Source organism: Sinocyclocheilus grahami, unplaced genomic scaffold (assembly GCF_001515645.1).
Source record: "Sinocyclocheilus grahami isolate Dianchi unplaced genomic scaffold, SAMN03320097.WGS_v1.1 scaffold176.1, whole genome shotgun sequence".
In the NCBI taxonomy this organism is placed as follows: domain Eukaryota; kingdom Metazoa; phylum Chordata; class Actinopteri; order Cypriniformes; family Cyprinidae; genus Sinocyclocheilus; species Sinocyclocheilus grahami.
In genome coordinates, this window is record NW_015505355.1 from 2,805,351 (window position 1) to 2,821,240 (window position 15,890).

At 37.3% G+C, this 15,890-nt stretch overlaps 2 protein-coding genes across 2 annotated transcripts in view; one reads left to right on the plus strand and one right to left on the minus strand.

Moving 5' to 3' along the window:
• The first annotated feature begins 3,634 nt into the window (after positions 1–3,634).
• Positions 3,635–7,031, plus strand: LOC107593845 (KN motif and ankyrin repeat domain-containing protein 1-like). Its single transcript, XM_016283723.1, has 3 exons — positions 3,635–3,794; positions 6,168–6,310; positions 6,461–7,031. Exons 1-3 carry the CDS (start codon positions 3,635–3,637, stop codon positions 6,692–6,694), a joined length of 537 nt encoding a protein of 178 aa, XP_016139209.1. The 3' UTR covers positions 6,695–7,031.
• A 7,056-nt stretch (positions 7,032–14,087) lies between these two features.
• Positions 14,088–15,890, minus strand: part of LOC107593846 (low-density lipoprotein receptor-related protein 8-like) — a 109,365-nt gene continuing 107,562 nt past the window's right edge. The window contains exon 15 of the mRNA XM_016283725.1: positions 14,088–14,795. Coding sequence (XP_016139211.1) covers positions 14,464–14,795 — 332 coding nt within the window. The 3' untranslated portion in view covers positions 14,088–14,463. The remainder of the gene's footprint in view (positions 14,796–15,890) is intronic.

Here is a 15,890-nt window from a genome sequence, read left to right on the forward strand (position 1 = left end):
AAAAAATGTAATGTACTAAAAGCTGTGTAACAATTGAGTATAACAAATGTATATTTACATAAATGACACAAGTTTCAATAAAATGGCATTAAAGTGTGTTTTAGTTTACTTTAGAAGTAATTATGAAATAAATACAAAAATAAAAATAACTGGGTTAAAAACACTCATGTTCAACTAACTGCATTTCATATAAATTTAAACTATAATAAAGCTACATTTTCATTTAAACGTAACACACAATTTGTCCAAAAACATTACATTTAATTTGCACTCTTTAAAAGTATGTTATTTCCAAAATATGTAATCTTTTTAAAAATAAGTGTGCTTCTTTTTCACAAGGGGAGCTAAAACGGAAAAAAGAGAGAATTCATTTTCAGCATTTTAAATTCTTGTAAACGTAATCAGCCTTTCCTAATTTCTATGTTCAATAAGCATTGCTTTGTTGATGCTGTTGCTGAAAATAATACTATTAAAACGAAGACCAGAGGAAAAAGGAGATACATAAAGAATGAATGGCATGTCCTGAGAGAGCCTCAACCACTCTGTGCCCTATACTCATGAAAAGCCCTGCACTATTTCCATGATTATAATGGATGGTGAGCACTATGTTACAGTGGATTGAATTACACTTAAAGCATGTGGTTGGTGGCTTTAGCCACATGTGCTCTGAGATTCTGACGGGTTACAGGGTCGTCTTTCACCCAGCTTCATGCGGGGCTAGTTTCGTGAGTGCCCCAGATTGTACTAGTAAACTCGGGCCCCCTGCCATCACATGGATCTTGTTTTGAGAAACATCCCTCAGATGCAGTTATGCACAAAGCTCCACCCACCACTCAGTTGTTGAGCCCGCCCTCTTACTTTGATTGGAGGAATAATGCAGATTGCCTCCCACCCAGTGGCTCTGATTGGGTGGGAGGCGGAGTCATGAAAGGCCAGAGTGCCCACAACCCGCCTCCTGTTCCACACACAATAACACTGCTTATGTTTTGCAAGAATTTTACATTGGCATTGCTTGAATGTCTTTTGTCTGCCTTCCCCTCTGAAGCCTCTCAGAAGAAGGAGAAAAGTGAAGAGGTGAACAGGCTAAACTCCAGCACAGAGAGGACACAATGGCAGACTTGTGATGTTTAAGGTAAGATACAGCCCTAAAATATCAAATTTAGTGTGAATATTTAAACAACTCATTAGAGAAGTAATGTCATAGAGCTTGAGCAAATCTCTAAGGATATCTTTAAACTCTGGGTGCCCAGGCATTTGCTTTTTTCTACTGTGTTAGAATATTGCAAAAAAGTGTTTTAGTGTAATCTGGGTGTGCCATTTTGCTTCCATATGATACGTCATTTGTTTATTTTGGACAAACAAATTCTCAGGAAGTCCATTTTTTGGGGCTGTCTCAAATGAGATTCAAAGACTTTCCTCTGATGTAATGAGTTAAACAATCGAGAGATGTCCTGAACTGCGTAGTTTTTGTGACAGGAGCCAACAAACAGGAGGTTTCAAATGGTGACTTTAGAAGACTCTTTTTGAATGTTTCTCAGGCACCAAGTGCTCAATGTTTCACATGTGTTTGATTATACAGTGAGTCAGAATTTACTTTGCTGCACACATGTCTTCTCATGTAACTGGTGTGCGTGCACATATTGCTGTTGGCAGAGAGCCAAGATTGTTGGCATGGTCCAAATACTGTGGACATGGAAAAAAATCCCACAGAGGAAGAGATGGAACAACACTCTAAGGATAAGAACGTGTGTGTAGACAGATAGTAGATAGACAGATAGTCACAGCAGTCATTGTGAAAAGTCCAGTAGCAGAGACTCTCCAACACCCCCTCTCTCCATAAAGTCAAAGGGTGATGGGGGTCAGAGAGCAGGAGAACCAATCTTTGGCTTTAGTCCTCCAGCCAGCTCCAAACAGAGGAGAAAGAATGAGAATCTGAGCCAAGGAAACCACACCGCTTACAGGGCCAAACAGGAAGAGTAAAACGTCTTTCTATTGTGTGTTAAAAATGTGAGTGAGTGAGAAAGTGTGCAGGACCAGCAGTCTGTTTTATGTGACAGTGAATCAGGTCTACTTGCACTGTTAAATGTGCATGTCAAAACAAAGCTAGCATAACATTTATGTTATTCAGAGATAAAAGAGAGAACAGGAGAGACACATTTTAGTGATAGCACAATTAGGAGAGATATGAAAAGACTCACTTAGAAAAACCACACAGTCATTGTGCAGCAAAATTACCTTGTATATGATTAAACTCAAATTCAAATATAAGTAAAAACAAAAAAACTACAACTTCCAGTTGTAGCAGACTAGTCTGAAACTCTCTAAAATGTTTGTTCCTCTCAAGTTTCCAGCTTGGTCTTATTTTCCATCCTCCGAGCCTGACCTAAAACCTGAAATTGTCTGCTCCGTTCAGAGTACACTGTGTTTCAAATTTTGTTCTTAAAGCGGTAGCAGTTTTTAAGTCATCATGAGTTTCAATCCAATTTGTGGTGTAAGAAAGAATGCAGTGGAGAGAAATACATTTAATGAGAGGAGGGATTTTTTTCCCCTTAGTGCTGCAAAAAAGAAAAGGGAACAATAATCATTACTGTGAAATGGAGTGTGCCTTACTCAGTGAACACAGACTACATTGTGAAAGTGACCAAATAAATCCTAAATCTTCTACAATGTCTGAATAAAGACTTCATATTAAAGTTGTCTGTAGAAGCAATTAACAGCACTCATAATGCTTTAGTATTTATATTACAGCTAATAATGGTGTAAATTAATTTTCAGCATTAGGACAGATATATACTCTATACAAGTACTCAAGGGGGCTTAAACATCAAATTCTGTGCCATTATACTGCATGTGGCACTTTCAGGTAGCTAGTTCTAAACATGTCAACAGTGTAACTTTCTTTAAACTAGCAATTTTCAACTGATGTTCCACCTAATTGTTGAACTGAAAGAGAAAACTGAGTGTAGAAGACCATTTAAAGCAAAGCCACCTGTGTCTCTTGCGATAAGGGTGAGATTCAAGCTTATGTAGCTGGAAACGTGTGTTCACATACTAGCATAGAGTACATTTCAGCATATGTCGTGTCAGCATATGAGAGAGGTGACAATGGGGTCATGTCAGTCTATGTGTGTCTACTTGTTTATGTTAAACATGTGCTCTACCAACACTGTTTACGTGTACCTACACAACAGGGGTGTTCAATCCTGCTTCTGGAAGGCCACTTTCCTGCAGAGTTTACCTCCAACCCACCTGCCTGGAAGTTTCTAGTGATCCTGAAGACCAGTTTAGAGCTAAGTTAGATTAGATACCCTCTTGTTCAGTGGCTATTTATGGACCTTCAGGATACAGAAAACATTTGTCAGGATATTTCCTATAAGTGTGTTTCGGACAAGAATCCTGCAGCCCCATTTTCCTATCAGCATGAGACTATATCAGCAATGTATTTTTTGTCTGACATGGCCCATATACCTCAATTTTTATATCAGTACTTTAAGATCAGCCTACCTTAGCATAGCCAGGTTCTGAGGTATGTCATAACCAAAAAAGGTCAGCCCCCATTTGTGTGTTTGTACAGCCAATCTCTACAGATAGAGTGGACAGGTATGAAAGAACGGCTGCTGCAACTTTTGATAAGATGGATTTTTCCTACCAGTGTGAGCGATGCCAAGATGTGCATCTGTGGTTGTCTGTGTGTATGCGAGCCAGTGGAAGGGCGGATGATAATAGGAACACTGCTTTGCATTATAGCGTGTCACATTGTAACTTCAGCATCGTTAAGCTCCTTTTAGACACAGGTCAGTGATGATATACTTTATTTAATTTTCTCTTCTTTTTAACTGCTCAAAAAGAAGTTTTAAAACAGATCTTTAATCAGGGTGTGGGAAATTACATTATAAATGGATTTATTTGAGGTTAAAGAAAGGAAAACGCATTCTTCAATGGGAAGAGTAACAGTCACGTTTCTCACTGTGATTGCAATATATAACTATTCCAAAACCTAGCTAAAGTAGCGGCCTACCTAGACAACATTTTATCCCTTCATTTAAAGGGTTAGTTCACACAAAAATGAAAATTCTGTCAGGGAGGTGGAGCGGAGGCGGAACAGGGGGAGGGATGGAGGGCCAAGTCCATGTGGAAGTGGAGAGACTGGGAACTGAGGCAAAGCCGGCAGAGCAGACTCGCGTCTATGCTCAGATCGTAGAGGTTGATTAAGGCCATCACAAAAAAACTCTATCAGAAGACAGTCTGGTAGATCAGAATAGTGGGCTATGGCTAAAAATGTGCGAACATAGTTCTCTAGTGATCGCGGACCCTGTCTAAGGGCTAACAAAATCCTTGCCGTGTCAATACCTGGCCAATATTCCTCTGAAAAGCTGCTGGATCCTTGTGAGGCTGAGTATTCTGTAACGGAGGGAACACAGGAAGCGTGCGGATCCATCTGCTAGGCTTTATTTGCAAGAGACGGGGTCAAAAACAGGCATAGGTCAGACAATGGCAAACAGGTATATTGATGGCAAGGCAAGAGGGATAATCCAGGTACAAGGCAAAGGTCCAGGCAGGGGCGAACAGTATCCAATTGGGCGAGACTCGAGGGATAATCCAGGTACACAGGCAGTGATCAGAACACGGGGAAACAGACAAGGCAAGATGATGAAAACAAGGAAAAACAAGACACTAGGCTCGGTAAGGCAGCTAACACTAGGGGAGTGGAAAATGCAGAACAATACACGAGACTAAAACAGAAAACACGGAATGGCTCGGTAAGGCAGCTAACACAAGGGGAGTGAAAAATGCTAGACAATACTCGGCAGTGAGAGAGAGGAAGTCCATGGCTTATGTAGCATGTCTGATTGGATCCAGCTGTGTGTGTGTGTGTGATCAGTGCATTCAGCTGTGTGCGTGTAATCAGTGCAATGGTTGATGGGAAATGCAGTCCAGGGTGATGTGTAACAGTCTGTGTGGTGTGAGAGTCAATGTAATGGGAGAAGGGTGACTTCTGATGGTAAGCAGACGGAAGTTCATGGACCAGATTCGTGACACATATAGTTCTAAACCAGTAAGACAAAACAAATTAAGATGTTTTTGATGAAGTCTGAGAGCTTTCTGACCCTTCATAGACAGCAATGGAACTGACACGTTCAAGGCCCAGAAAGGTAGTAAGGACCTCATTAAAATAGTCCATGTGACATCCGTGATATTAAATAAGATGAACTACATCAGAACGCCGGCTCCTGCATCAGCAGCACCACATGTATGCATGATACCCTTATGAGCACGTGTAGAAGACAGACACGGAAGAGAATAAATTGTTGAATAAAGTCGTTATTTTAGTTTTCTTCGCACACAAAAAGTATTCTTGTAGCTTCATAAGATTACGGTTGTAATAACAACTTTATTCAACAATTTCATCTCTTCCGTGATATTAACGCATATTTATTAACGTAATTTTTGGGTGAACTAAGCCTTTAAATTAGTACTGACAAGTATCAATAGAGTGGTGCAGGAATGTGTCATAAAACCCATTTTTTTGCAATTCCATCAGCCTGAAGACAATGGATTTTTTAAATGTTTTTTTTAAAGTTAAATACCTGAAATAAGGTCCGTGGTTAACAAAAGCTTGAATGTTTTCATGTTTTATTCTATGACATAAAATATTTCAGTAACACCCGCATTTTTTAAGCTTTTAACACCTCTTGAAAAAGTTGGTCGCTAACAAGTGGCTAAATGGAGCTACAGAAGTACTCAAACTTTCAAACTCATCTTGGACAATGGATTGTTTGTGTGTGCTATATCTTTTTATGCTTTGAATATAGCATGGTTAGCTTAGCAACATGTTAACATCAAATTCTTAAATCAGTCGTCATTTGTGTCTCTTTTCTGCTTCTTGTGAGTACTGCTATATTTTTAGTGTGGCGCACATGTTGCTGCCTAAATAGAGTGTTCCAAATCTGTCACTTGTGGAGTTCCATTTAATTTTGGATGCTGCCTTAGAAGGTGGTAGACAGGATGGCAGCTCACTAGGGCTTGAAAAAGATCTATTTTGTCCAAATACAGCTTTCTTTGAACATTGACCTTGAGTTTGTCCTGCTTCAGGTTTAATTTTTAGCATCCCTTATGTTTTCAGTGATTCAAAAAAAAAAAGTGTGCTTGCTTTCTCTTAACCTTAGGTTTATGTGACGTGGACCTGAGAAACAAGTCTGGCTACACTGCTATCATGCTGGCCTCCTTGACAGCTGTAGAATCACCAGGAGACATGAAAGTGGTCCAGCAGCTGATGGAGCTTGGTGACGTCAACGCCTGTGTTGGCCAGGTGATGGGAGGCATCAGCCAATTGGCTCAGTGTACACCTTACATCAAAATGATTTATTTGAAATGGACTGCTGATTTGCATAAGATCTGGCATGTTCTGTAATGTTTCAGAAGATGGATGTGTTTCTGTTCTAAATAAATGTGTCTTTAGGTGGGACAAACGGCTCTTCACTTGGCAGTAAGACATGGACGTGTCCCAATGGTGCATCTCCTGCTTGAACAAGGAGCGGATCCTGATGCCCAGGATCATGCAGGAACCACGCCACTGATCAGCGCCTGTGATCGGGGACACGTCAGTATTGTGAGAATTTTGTTACAGGAAGCGAACTGCGATGTCAATTTAAAAGACAAGGTAATTTCTTGTGCATGTTTGTCTAAACCTTAACAGAAAACAAAAACACCTAACCACGTGTTTATCCAACAGTATATTTTACAGCTCCAATAACACGGTTATACAGAAGATTTCCGTAGGGTTTAAAAGCAGAAATGTGCTTTTTGTTGAAATGTAAAATTAAATGTACAAAATATGTCCATGATTTAACTGAAATAAGGGAACAAATCAATAAATTGTGCCCACGATTTACAAAGCTGTGAGCACAATTTGGTAATCTGAAGACATTTTCCCTGATGAGTCATCTTTGCAAAGGCATTCCCACTGCTCCTGAAGGAGCTCTTGTAAAAAAAGACATTTTTCTTTTTCCAAATGTCAATTGAGGGACTATTTAGGCAACATCCAATCAAAATGTGCAAAGATTTGAATAATTTTATACAATAACTTAATTTATGTTTAAAATTAATTGGATAAGAAAAATTGCTTTTCTTTTTTTGAAATGTTTATTACATTATTATTTTTAGTCTCCAATTTTATAGAATGTTTTGAAAGTATTATATATTTTACATAATATAGGTGCTGTAAAGACTTCCTGCAATCGTTCAGATAGAAACTTCCTGTTTAATGTCCACCAGTTTGATTCATATACTGTATACACATTACCATTCAAAAATATGGGATCAGTACAATGTTTTAATGTTTTGAATGAAGACTCTTATGCTCATCAAGGCTGCATTTATTTGATAAAAATACTTTAAAAAAACAGTAATACTGTAAAATATAATTTCAATTTTTAAATAACCATTTACTGTTTTAACATATTTTAAAATGTCATTTATTCCTATGATGGAAAGCTGAATGCTTTTTACAAGATGTAACACAAGTCTCAGGTCCCCAGAATGTGTCTGTGAAGTTTCAGCTCAAAATACCCCACATATAATTTATTACACCATGCTGAAAATGACATTTTTTTTTTAGTGGAAGCAAATCGTGCCGTCTTCGTGCATGTATCTTTAAATGCAAATGAGCTGCTGCTGATTTCTAGAATTTTCCCCCTTTTCTAGAAGAGGGCTGCGACTTTACATCTCGTGCCTGGTATACTCTGCCAAAACAACACAGCTGTTTGGTTTTGATTATCATGTCTGTCATAGTCACGCTCACATGACATTGCAGTTCTTTGTCATCATGAAAGTTTAGTATTTGTATGCATTTTATAGGTATGTAATTTAATTAACACTCAATCTCCGCACACCTGTAGGCAATTGATAGGTGCGTAGGAAACAGAGACCACAAAGATCAAAACTCAAGGTGAAAAAAAACAATTCCCGTACTTTATCTCCTTTAGGCATGAACGATGAAGTACTGTTTAATGTGATGTTATAAATTATTAATATATATTTTTTTGTGATTGATGTTAATTATGTACCCAGTGTGGGTTATCACTAAGTGATGGTCCTTTGCAGTGATTGGTCATGAATTATTTTTAAATGTGGTTTAAATTGTAATTTCATGTTTGAAGATACCTGATGAAGGTCATGCGACCGAAACGTTGTTATTAAACCTTTTAGATACTTTTGCACTAATTAACAGTGTGCGGGAATTGTTTTATTTTTCCATAGGTATGTAATTTGACAGTACTTAAGCATAAAAATCATAACGTACCCAGTGTGGGTTATCACTAAGTGATGGTCCTTTGCAGTGATTGGTCATGAATTATTTTTAAATGTGGTTTAAATTGTAATTTCATGTTTGAAGATACCTGATGAAGGTCATGCGACCGAAACGTTGTTATTAAACCTTTTAGATACTTTTGCACTAATTAACAGTGTGCGGGAATTGTTTTATTTTTCCATAGGTATGTAATTTGACAGTACTTAAGGATAAAAATCATAACTGCAGATATTTAGGAAACATGCTAAGTTCACACGTTTCTCTGAAAAACAATCCTACAGCCAGTTAATTTACTTTGAAATGTGCGTTCAGTGTCAGAATGTCTGTTTTTGTTTTAGACTTTATACCCAATTTACCTAATGGTTTTTCGACACCCAGGGTTGCCACTTAAAGGAAACACAGCTTATTATAGCCATGGAAAACAGCGAACAAACTGGGTCAGATATCGCAGATTTTACCCGACCTACAAAGGCCTTGGCATCCATCTAGAAAGCTCTATAACAAGAGGCATATTAAATCAAGGATAAATCAATTCAACAACTAAGACTTGTTGCCTTCCATTGTCAGTTGCGCTCATTCCTCTTGCATGACATGTCCTCAATCTGGCAACTCACGTGAGCGTTGAGTCTGAGGAGGGGGCGGGAGAAACTCTATTTTGAATTTGGACTGCAGTACCCATTTCAACCACTAGCTGTCAATATTAAATACTGCACCTTTAAAGGGATAGTTCACCCAAAAATGAAAATTCTGTCATTAATTACTCACCCTCATGTCATTCCAAACCCGTAAGACCTCCGTTCATCTTCGGAACACAAATTAAGATATTTTTGATGAAATGTGAGAGCTCTCAGACCCTGCATGGACAGCAACACAAATGTAATGTCCCCAGAAACGTAGTAAGGACATCGGTAAAACAGTCCATGTGACATCAGTGGCTCAACTTCAGTTTTGCGAAGCTACGACAATACTTTTTGAGCGCATAATACTGTCTATGTTGTTAATATTAAACAAAAGAAAAAAAACTGAAAATCACTCATGAACAAGTTTAGTAGTAGGTTTATAAGAATACATTTCTTACTTGAATGCTGATTTTAAATGCTCCAGCGAGGAGATAAACATGGTGGACAGTGTACAGCTCTTTCAGGGGAGGAGCTAAGCAAATAAGTCAAAGATGGTTACCAGTCGTGGGCGGGGCATGTACCGATGTGACGTCACATTGGAGTAGCCTAATACTTCCGATTTATGGGTGGCAATAACAAATGCAGTGTATGGATTTTTACCACAATTGGGTGGATGTTTACATTCACTGTGGATACATAATTCGTTCAAAAACAATATAAAAGTGAGTTTTGCATAAGAGATCCCCTTTAAAACATGAATGTTGTTATGTACCAAAAATATTTAGTTTAATGAAACACCAAATGGCAGCAGATTTTTTTATTCACTTTTATATCAATTTATAGAGAGACATATAAAGAGAAACATTTGAAATACAATGAGACCACTATGCCACAATAAAGTTTATGCAGTCAGAGATCAGACAGAATGAAATCAGATTGTTGGTAAAAATCACAAAACACAAAAAAAGCACAAAAAAAGAAAAACAGTAACAATGTAATTGAATTAAACTACTCAAAATATTCTATATTAAAGCCTTAAAATGTAAAAATAAAGATTGAAATAAATTAAAAAAATTTAAAAAATACCAACAGCAAAAATGAATAATACCAACAGCACAGAAACACTTCGGCAGAATATATTATTTTACCATCAGAAAACATATATTCCAAATAAATTAATTCATAGGCAATACTGTTATCTAAAATCTTATATACATTTTTACAAAGGTGTATCAAAATTATTTGTATGAAAACATATTTACACATCGCATTCTGTAATCACATTACACACATATTTAACTTTCACACCACAAATACATGCATTCTGAACGCACATATTAACATCCACACACACACACACACACACACACACACACACACACACACACACACACACACAAAGGATATTAATGCTCCTCTCTTATGAGGGAGTCTTCATTTGAAATCCTAGAGCGATGCTCTTTAATATTAATGAGGTAACATCTGATCGCAGAATCTGAGAATGAACAGCTGGTCTTCCTGACCACCCTAATGAGAAAAAAAACTCCTTTTGTTTGACAATTTATTCAAAGGATAGGACACCAAAGACACCCTCACAATATAAAGTACAAGGGAAAAAAGCCTCAGCGAGTGAATCTCACGAAAAATGTTCAGGTCATATTTCACCCCAAAATCAAAAGAAAGAAATAACAAAATATATTTTGCATGAAAAAAAAGCCTACTTTAAAGACCATTAAGATTTACTGTATTGTAAAATGTAAAAACATTTGGCCCTGGTATTTCTCACTCTCATGATTATCTTATTTTCTTACTATGGAAGCAGTGTAATTTTTTAAATTTTATTTAGTAATATACAAGTAAAATGTAATTATTTAAATTGATTAAAAATTACATTTCATGTTTATACATCATTTATACATAATTAAATAAAAAACAAACAAACTAACTAAATTTATTTATACAGTATATACAGTTCAAAAGTTTGGGGACATTATGATTTTTTATTTCGACAGAAATGAATATGATTAAAAAACATAGGATTTCGTTTTGTATATTTATGTATCACTTTTTTCCACAAAAAAATTAAGCAGCATAACGTAATTCAGAAACAATAAGAAATATGTCTTGAGCAGCAAACCAGCATATTTGAATAATTTCTGAAGGCCGGATCAAGTGACACTTAAGATTGGAGTAATGATGCTGAAAAATCAGCTTTGATCACAGAAATCATTTACATTTCATAATATATTAAAATAGAAAACAGTTCTTTTAAATTGTAATATTACTTAACAATCATAAAGTTTTTACTGATCAAATAAATAGAGGCTTGGTGAACATAAGTCTTTCAACAACTTTTAAAAAATCTTTTGAACAGTAGGCCTAGTGTGCATACATACAGTACATATTTCTTTGTGCAAAATATGATTTCTTTCTTTTCATTTTGGAGTGAAATGTGACTGGCATGTTTGGTAACCTGGACGACAAAAATCGGTCTCTGACCAAAGCCACTCTTTATGCATCACATCTTAGGTCGACCTATGCAAGTTGCATTTTATGCATTGTTATGCATTATTTCCCATTCCAATTATCATAACTAACTGAAACCCTTCAGCGCTCACACTCTGTAGTCTATACCATCTCCCTGAGACAAAACCAATCGTTCCCACAGCAGATGACAGAAGAATGCAGAGGTACCCCGTGTTAAAAACAACCGCAGAAATAAATGTCCAGCATTTAGAACGTATGGCCTTTCAGAGCGTCTTTAAACGTCGGTACGTCTATTACAGTGAGGCATGAGCACTGAATCTGCTGAGAAGGCTGTCTGCACATATGCCAGTCCCAGACACTTTTTCCCCCAATGTTAACGTGATTCTAATGTGTTTAGATGTTAACATAGTGCTTATGTAACCTTTAGCTCGGCGCCTGTAGCTATGCTAGACCCTTGGGGCGACTATCAGCTAATGTTCTCCCCGTTTCTCCGCTCCGGAGATAAACAACAACATGAAAGAGAATGTACTGTAAGTGGGCGGCACGGTAAACCCGTTCAGCATGCAACAACTCCAATAACAGAAACAGACGTGTGAAACTGTGACATTTCATAAATTACCACTGGTTTACGCCTAGCGAAATGCAGCTCGGTGTGAACTGCAAGAGACCCCGCTGTGTAACGCACTCGCGCTGACCCTCGTAACATCTATTCCGGAGTGATTATGCTAGGGTTTGCTCCACTAACCAGGGTACTCTGCCAACTTCAGTGTCTTGCCAAGTCGTAGCTGCAGTGCGGTGGAGCCCCAGAGCCTCACCAGACAGTCGTGTGAATTCAAGGACAATGGCTTTTCATTTGCATGCGAGTGATGAATATACAATGTCTCTCTATGGAGTAAACACACCTATAAAAAATGGATAATACTGATGAAACGGACAAAACATATCAAGTTTGGGAATATTTTTGTATTGATATCTTTCTTTGTTGGGTGCGTTCTAAGTTTAAAACCTAAAATGTAAACATCCTAGTATTAATTACTGTTAAAGTCAACATGAAACAACATTTGCAGCCCATTTTACTTTTATAATGCCATATTTCTAAATTAAATTTGAACATTTAATGAGGAAAAAAGGAGGGACTTGATTTTATGCATTGGGAATTGAATGGATCATGAAGAACGGTCTCCATATTAAAATTGTTAGTGACATTAGCCAAAAAATAAAAGTTGTTTCAGAATTTGAAACAACTTTTCTAATATTTTTTTTCCCTTTGGAATCATATGCACAGATGAAACGCGTACAGTATGATCAAACATAGGAAAGTGAATAAGTCCTTTTTGATTTCATGTTAAAGGGTTAGTTCACCCAAAAATGAAAATTAGGCTGCATTTTACTCACCCCCGAGGCATCTTAGGTGTATATGACTTTCTTCTTTCAGACGAATCCAGTCGGTGTTATATTAAAAATGGTCTTTGATCTTTCAAGCGCTATCGTTGCAGTCAGCGGGTGTTGCATTGCTTCAGTCCAAAAGAAGTGAAATAAAATGTGTCCATCCATTAAAAAAGTGTCTCACACGGCTCCGGGGGGTGAACAAAAGCCTCCTGTAGCGAATCGATGCACTTTTGTAAAAAAAATATCCATATTCAAAACTTAATAATCACTTTAATGTAGCTTGCGCTCACTGTTGTACACGGAAGCAGCTCCGGGCGGATGACGTATGAGGTCGGCTTTGCACATACGCTGCTCAGATGTGACGCACACGGAAACGCAGCGGAAAGATCAAAACAAAACAAAGGTCAAGAATTAGAAGTACAAAATGAGGATTTGTAAAGAAGAATGTCAGAGGATTTCGATATAAGCCAAGAGGAGACTGGTTTTCCTTTGCTAAAGTAAGGAAACTTTGCTTCCTTTGCTCCTGTAAACAAACGTTGGTTTTCACGAGACTCACCGGCGTATGCGCAACGCTGACCTCATACGTCATCCGCCCGGAGCTGCTTCCGTGTACAACAGTGAGCGCAAGCTACATTAAAGTGATTATTATGTTTTGAATATGGATATTTTTCTTGCAAAAACGCATCGATTCGCTACAGGAGGCCTTTGTTCATCCCCCGGAGCAGTGTGAGCGCTTTTTTATTTAACTTCTCTTGGACTGAAGCAATGCAACACCAGCTAAATGCAATGATAGATCTTGAAAGATCAAAGACAATTTTTAATATAACTCCGACTGGATTACTCTGAAAGAAGAAAGTCATATACACATAGGATGCCTCGGGGGTGAGTAACACGCAGCCTAATTTTTATTTTTGGATGAACTATCCAATTATTATGTCTGTAATAGGTCAAAGATTATTAAAATTAAATAGTTATACTGTATAATATGATACAGGTAAACAATTTTAGAAATGTGGCTCACTGTTTATACATTTTATTATTATTAAACAATTCTATAAAAAAAAAAAAAAGTAATTACACCAAGTAGTTAAAATTGCTTGTTTACCCTCGAGCCATCAAAGATCTACATTTGGAATTGTTATTTCTGTAATTGCGTCTAATTTTTTTGTTAAGCCTATTAAAAGGTACTTTATGATGTAATACATTGTAAATTATAATCTAATTAATTGGTTAATTATGTAATTTTGGAAACTAAATGAAACACTGCCATGTTAGTAATTAAAATCAAAAACTGTTTCTCTCTTCAGCTTTAGTGCTTTCCATATTTATGTAGTAAATTCAATGCCAGTTACAGTGCTAGATTTGTCTAGAATTATAAGATAAATATAAATAATGTAGGTTTGAAAAGACTTGCCCTGGTGGTTCCAACCAGCAATAAAATGATGCTTAAAATGGACCTAAATGAATATGGGTCTGAAATGTCTAAACCTTTTGTTTAGTAATCAATCGAGAGTTTGCACTCCAGCGGACTTCAAAACCTGGGCATGTTAAGAATGATTCAGCTGGCTAAATGCCATTCAGTTCCTGCATAGCTTGGCAGCCACGTGTCAGTCCTGCTCCCTGCGGTCACAGTATTTCTAGAGTCGTCCTCCCCTTTCACTTAGTACTAGAGATGGTGGGCTGATCTGTGTACCAGTGTGTGGCAGGGTCTGGTAAACCGGTCCCCAGAGGCAGAGCGATGAATGGTGGGCACGTCCCCGTACCGACTGGCGTCATGCCGACCACGGGCCCGGGGTAAGGGTGGTGATGGCCAGCGAGCCCGTCAGTCCGACCGATGTGAATCTCGTCCTCCTCTGTCTCTCCTGTGGTTTTGCGGTAGACAGGGTTGTCGAAGTTCATGCTTTTGGTGCTGTTCCTCCTCCAGTTGCGGTAAACGAGGTAAACGCCGGCACAAACCACTCCGAAGACCACTGTGGCAACAATAGGAACTGCATGTGTTTAACATACAGCCGTGAGGGGACATGTTAACACACGCTTGACTGGCGGTGGAATGACTGACAAGACAGCCAGTGTGACAAACAAAAACAGACAGACAGATAAATAGATAAATAGATAGATAGATAGATAGATAGATAGATAGATAGATAGTAGGGATGTACGATATTATTGGACCAATATCGGAATCGACCAATAAGGGCTTTAAATGTAACTATCGGCATTAGCCCGATATGAAAAATTATGCCGATATGGCTTGCCGATAAGAGGAATGCATTAACTCACATGTGCTCAGGGTGTGCTAGCGATTAGATCACGTCAGCATTGTGGCTCATTCTTGAAGCAAAATTTTGCCTGAATGGTGATTGGATTCACTGTTTTGGATCACTGCATTTAAACTGAGAATGCATGTACAGAATGACACGTTTGGTGTATGATAGAGTAAACAGTAATAGCAGGTGCAGTGGCAGTGGCAGCAGCAGCAGCCTGGGTCCTAATGCCCGCTTAGTAAGGAGTTTTAATTCCGCAGTTGGCATACTTCTAATAAAATGAAAGCAAAATACACAAATAATATTTAGACTGTGTTTCTGATTAAATAAAGCAGTAATTAATGCCATAAAATCATGAGTATGTTTTGATTTAAAGGTCAGAAGCTATAGCTTACGCGAACAAAAAAAAAAAATCACAAACATGACAATTAAATTAAATAATTTTATATATATACTGATGTATTAATTAATATGTAATGTTATTTTTTAAACAAATTATGAGCTCTAAAAGATTTTCAGAATTTTTACACCTCTTTTGCTTTAGACCATTTACAAATGTTAAATCATAAAATAAAATGTTATGGTTACCACTGCATCTTTCTGAAAAAGAAAAAAAAAATGTAGTGATTAATATATAGTTTATTTATAGTTATTTTCAAATCTTCAATGTACTGTCATTATAAAATAACTTTATTATTGTTTATTTAATTCTAACAAATAAGTTCTTGATAAAAACTAACCAAAATGGAAAATAATTATATATCGGTCAAAATGAATCGAATATTATCGGCATATCGGATATCGGCAAAAATCCAATAT